Source organism: Mycetomoellerius zeteki, unplaced genomic scaffold (assembly GCF_001594055.1).
Source record: "Mycetomoellerius zeteki isolate Tzet28-1 unplaced genomic scaffold, Tzet1.0 scaffold31, whole genome shotgun sequence".
Classification (NCBI taxonomy): Eukaryota; Metazoa; Arthropoda; class Insecta; order Hymenoptera; family Formicidae; genus Mycetomoellerius; species Mycetomoellerius zeteki.
This window is the reverse complement of record NW_017257294.1, coordinates 478,386-483,660: the sequence shown is the minus strand read 5'-3', so window position 1 is coordinate 483,660 and position 5,275 is coordinate 478,386. Positions and strand designations below refer to the sequence as shown.

Sequence of the window (5,275 nt, the reverse complement as noted above, 5' to 3'; positions counted from 1 at the left end):
CGAATTGTTCGAACTGCCGAAATATTCGAATTAGATGTTCATTTTTTTAAACTTCGAACTATTCGAATCTTGATTCGAATAGATCGAATATTCAACATGGTCGAATCTTTTTTCTGTGAGCCCTAGTTATAATGGTACTATAATCGATAATTAGCCTTTATTCTCCGTTCAGGTATATCATTGACAAGTTCTTTGCAGAAAAGCAAGACACATACACATATGTTAAAAAAAAGTCCTTTAGGTCGATTTTTGTGGAAAGTATATCTACTTTAAAAACCAATGTTGATAGTGTATAAGAGAACTCAAATAATTAACGAGCTGTCCGTACACTGAAAAAAATTTCTGGTTGAAAATGGACGAATCAGAATTTTCTGGTTAAATTATATTGAAATAACTATATGTTTTTTCATAAATTTAAGTAATTTGGTCAAAAATACCGTTATTCACAGTTTTTATAAACTAGTTTTTTACTTGATACTTTTCTCCGAAGTAAAAAATACCGTTTTTTACATCTCTAGATAAAAGTACTCAGATTAAGAATCCTAAAGGTTCAAATAGTGACAATTCACAACCTGAGAAAACATAAATTGAAAAGCGCAGGACGTAGTGTTAACAGATTTCAGTCTATGAATCAAACCGTTAGAAACCATGTATTAAAAATTCAACAACTTTGACATTCAACCAATAGTCTTCGATTTACCTCTGCCAATAGCGTAGAGGATATTTTTCTCGAGCCTCGAATCGCGTTGGTACGCAGGCGCACTGAGAGTCGACGCCGTCCCTGACGAGATACCGTGCGCGGTGGCGACAGCGCCAATGGGTGGGGGCACGTCTTCGTAAGATGGAAGATCGCGTATGCCGAGCGTTCAGTGAGTTCAGTCACTTCAGTCTCGTCTGACCTGCCGCAAGGTGAGGTACGCCATACGCTCGCCGGGTCTGACAGTGCGCGTGACAGTGCCAAGAGATCGTGGTAAAGCCGGTAGGTGCCTAAGAGTCGCCGGAGTGTCGCGCGCGCGCTGATAATGAAATTCATCCCTCGTCTGACACAGTACGACAGTGGCAGCAGAGGCAGCGACAGTGACATCACTTACAATACTAGTACTAGTAGTAGTGGTCGCGGTAGTAGTATATCGTTTCGGCACGGCATTGTGAGTGACAGTAAAACGAGCAGGATGTATAAACGACAAGACCACCGAATATTATAATAAACGCTTTTTTTTTTTTCGTTTCCCCGGACACACGCACGCATATACACACATACATACGCACGCACGACGTACGCGATTCTCGCGATTTCGCGCACACGCGCACGCGTGCCCGGCACGCAGCTTCGCGGTTCGCGACGGTGTCACGTTCTTGGGTCGCGCGCGAAGAGTAACAAATGGGGAAGTAATAAACAGAGGGAGTTGCGGATAGGGTTAAAAGATAGATAGATAGAGAGAGAGAGAAAGAAATAGAATACGGCGACAGTTTGTATACATGTAAATAGAGTTTTTTTCTGAGTTTTCTCTCGACTCGCGAGTGGAAAGTGAAGTGCACCGCAGTGTGATATTGATAGAGACTTGCCCTCGGTGGAGTGCGCGCGGTGTGTTGATAAATCGATCGAGATTAAAGCCCTTAATAGATTTATAAATGGAAACCACAGTGCTATTGCCAATCGTACCTACAATGGTCACGAAGGTTCACGACGACAAAGATTTTTCGGATTCGACTTATTACAAATACATTTGCAAACAACTGCAGAAGTTGCAGGAACGCGAGCGGAAGAAGCACCAACAGCAACAGCAACAGCAACAGAAGCAGACGCAGTTTTATCAACAGTTTCACTTATGGTTAACACCTAATGAAAACACCTATGAAGGTGCATTTCTTTTTTAATATCGAATATCCATTGTGTACAATTATATATTGCGATATTTGCCGTTTTTTGAAACTTTCAATTTCTTAACTCTCAATCGAGCTCTAAATCTTATTAAGTCTTAAATGTCGAATGAGAGCTAATTTAATCTCGGACCTATTGATTAAAACGTTGCTCCATAAACTGAAGCAATGTATATGAAGGTTCGATCTTAATTTTATAATAGTCACCTGTTACCTCAGCGGCGAAATGATGTTTGATCAGATTTCTAATATTTCCTTGTGCCGATATTATTTGATTGGTTAATAATTTTCTATTAAGTTGAAAAATAATTTTTCTTTTTTCTGAAAAACTAATTTTTTCGGTTGCACTTTTGAAGTAAAACAATGAAAAACGTAACGTGTATTTTACAATTCACATTTTCTCAAATACCCCAGGTAACTGTTGTTAGCTTAAAAGTTAATTAGAAGAAATCGCTTACGTCGAGCCGGCCGGACGGCATGTCGATCGCGACGCGATGCTTTCTTCATTGCAGAATTTATCCAGTAACATGAGAATAACATAACATTGATGCTACAATCTCACATGTAACTGTTATATACAACGTGTGTTATATTACTCTCTAAAACTTTTAGAATGAATCTTACTCTTAAGAATTGAAAATTAAGCCACTTTTTTTAAAGATTGGCTCAATTTTTATTCTTTGGAGTGAGATTCCATTCCAAAGACTTTAGTGAGTACATTTATATTGAGTATGAAATTACATTGAAAAAAATTGAACGAATCAGAAGATCATTACATCAATTAGAATTTTGCCTTTACTTTACCTTGACTAAATTATAATAGATTCAATTCAGAACATTTTAACATGTCCATTTTTTATCAGAATTTCAATTAATACAACCAAGCTCTTTTTCCAATACGATGTTATGTTATTGTTAGTTTATTGGATGAGGTTCTGTTTTTAGTCAGACTAGTAGTTCGAACAGTCTAGTAGTAATTAGTCTAGTAGTTTAAAAAATCGTAATGATTGTTCGTGCAAACTGTTGAAAGCTTGAATTACGTGGAGCAATATGATTCGATCAATTATTGTCCATGTGAAACTTGATTCTCGGCATAAAACTGAAATGCCGTATTAAACGTACGGCATTGCGAACTATTGGGATTGCGAATTACTGATGAGAACTTGGGCTACACTAATGCTGCTGCAATGCACACAGATATTAGTCGATGTCTGTATCAAGTAAGTAATTGACTTCCTCTCATCTCGACGTTTTCTCTCTCATCTCGATTCGATGACATAAGTTTGCAGGAAGTTTAACGGATAACTCAGGGAAACTGTAGCGAGAGAATTCACGCGCGGCGACTAAAATGTAGAATATAAATACGAGTAACAAGATTAACATGTAACTTCTATAATTAGCGGGGCCTTGTACTTGTGCGCGGTTTCATGCGCGCGGTCGGTTCATCGAACCTTACCTACCTACCTGCCTCGAGTTTATCGGGAATCGATGGGAATGAGTATGACGCGTGCGCTTGTTCATAGGAATCCGATTTGCCCGTGTTGCGCTTTTTAAAAGGCTCTTTACGAACCGTGACGCGACTGCCGGCAAGACGATCGCGTTGCTCCGCACGCGAGCGGAAACGTACGCACGGAGCAGACTCGATCTGACGCACTTTACAACGCGGTTTCTATACTTACGCGCGATGGAATCTTTCTGGCAAGCGCAAACCCGACCCACGAATCGTCTCTCCAAATCTGTTTTTTTTTTCTTTTCGTCCCGTCGCATGAATTTTCTCTCGCACACATAAATATATCCACATTACATTTTAATATTATTACTATATTTAAACGATATACAGCCTTAGCTGTTAAGTATAAAGCACTTTCAATTTATTCTCTTAAAAGAGTGGCAGCAATAAAAGTATAACAAAATTAATTATTATAAAAATAAATATTTTTTAATAAAACTATTTAAAAAAAAATTTTTGTTACACATAAAACGTTTACGTCAAATTGTAGACCAAGGCTGTATTTTTATTTCTTAAATAAAACTCTAATTTGCATTGAATATAGAAAAAAGAATAAAAAAGCTAAAGAACGTATCAAAGGTGTTCCCGTTATCGTTTTATTTTTCATGTATCAACTCTTTCGATGCTGTTTCATTTATATATCGCGTTGCGAGAATAATTTTAATCGATCGCGTCTGATTGTCATTCACACCTGTGCATATAGTATCTATATACGTAACTGCTTGCATCACAATCGTGGTGAGCGGCCAAATGAGATAGAATTGAGGATTGTGAGCACAGATATTTCTAGTACCACGGGCGAGGAAAGGACGAGGGTGATTGTATCCGCCTGCGAGTCTTCTTCCTCTTGCCGCGAGTCTAGAACCGCCGCCGTTGATACCTCGGATATCGCGCCTTCGTCGAGGCGGAAGTGCTTGTGCCCATCGCGACCATTAACAGCAAATCGGTGCGCGCCGTTTCGCAGACGAGTCTCCTTCAGCGACGCCACTGTCATTGGGACCGACGGTGACGATGATCGTTGTCGCCACACGATGCAGGATGATGATCTAACGAGCACGTGTCGCGACGATGACAGAGAAATCGAGAGCAAGGCGGAGCGAGAGACGTTCTACGACATTTGGAAGGCGGATGATTCGTCAACCGGCAGGAGCGACGACGGATACTCGGAAAGTACACCGAGAATCGACAATTACGCGGAGACCCGCTGTAGAGTATCGGGTTGCACTTTCAACAACAAAAGCCAGCGTTCGCAGTCAGAAAATATCAACGAGCAGACAGTCGAGAGGGATGAACACACGCGGGGAGAATGGATTGGTAACGGTGACGTCTGTCCGACGGATCGCATTGCCGGAAATAAAGCAAGAAACGATGAAGATGATACCATGTGTGTGTGGAACGAGAATCTATCAAACTCCAGCCACAAGAACGTAGACTCGATAGGCCGTAATGAGTATCGCATGCGAGGAGGCTGCAGCGGATGCTGTTGCGGAGCACGCGAAAGGTAGGTGAAATATTATAGGACGTCGAAATTTTAATGTTCGTTATTTATAATCTCTCTGCAAACTATTTGCGAGGCTAATACCGTCAGTAAAAAAAGAATAACGAGTCAATAGATTGAACTTGCAGATTTATGTAGCATTTATAAAAGAATTTACAACACACATACACATATTTGTCTTTAATCCTTCGGATATCAAAATCTGTAACAAAATTATTGACACCGGGTTTGTAAGACCCATTTAATTTATGTTAATTAAGAGGCATTAATGAACTCTTCGAGGACGAAAGCTTTCTGACAAAGAAATTTAAGGAGGTTCTCCAGTCATTTGATATAATATAGGAACTTGATCAAATTTTGAGAATAAATTCGTTATAAAAATAGAG

At 39.7% G+C, this 5,275-nt stretch overlaps 1 protein-coding gene across 1 annotated transcript in view; it reads left to right on the top strand.

The window, feature by feature from the left end:
• The first annotated feature begins 1,668 nt into the window (after positions 1–1,668).
• The window catches only part of LOC108724565 (uncharacterized), a 7,092-nt gene continuing 3,485 nt past the window's right edge, over positions 1,669–5,275 (top strand). The window contains exons 1-2 of the mRNA XM_018451000.1: positions 1,669–1,832; positions 4,095–4,892. Of these exons, the coding sequence (XP_018306502.1) occupies positions 1,669–1,832; positions 4,095–4,892 (962 nt within the window). The remainder of the gene's footprint in view (positions 1,833–4,094; positions 4,893–5,275) is intronic.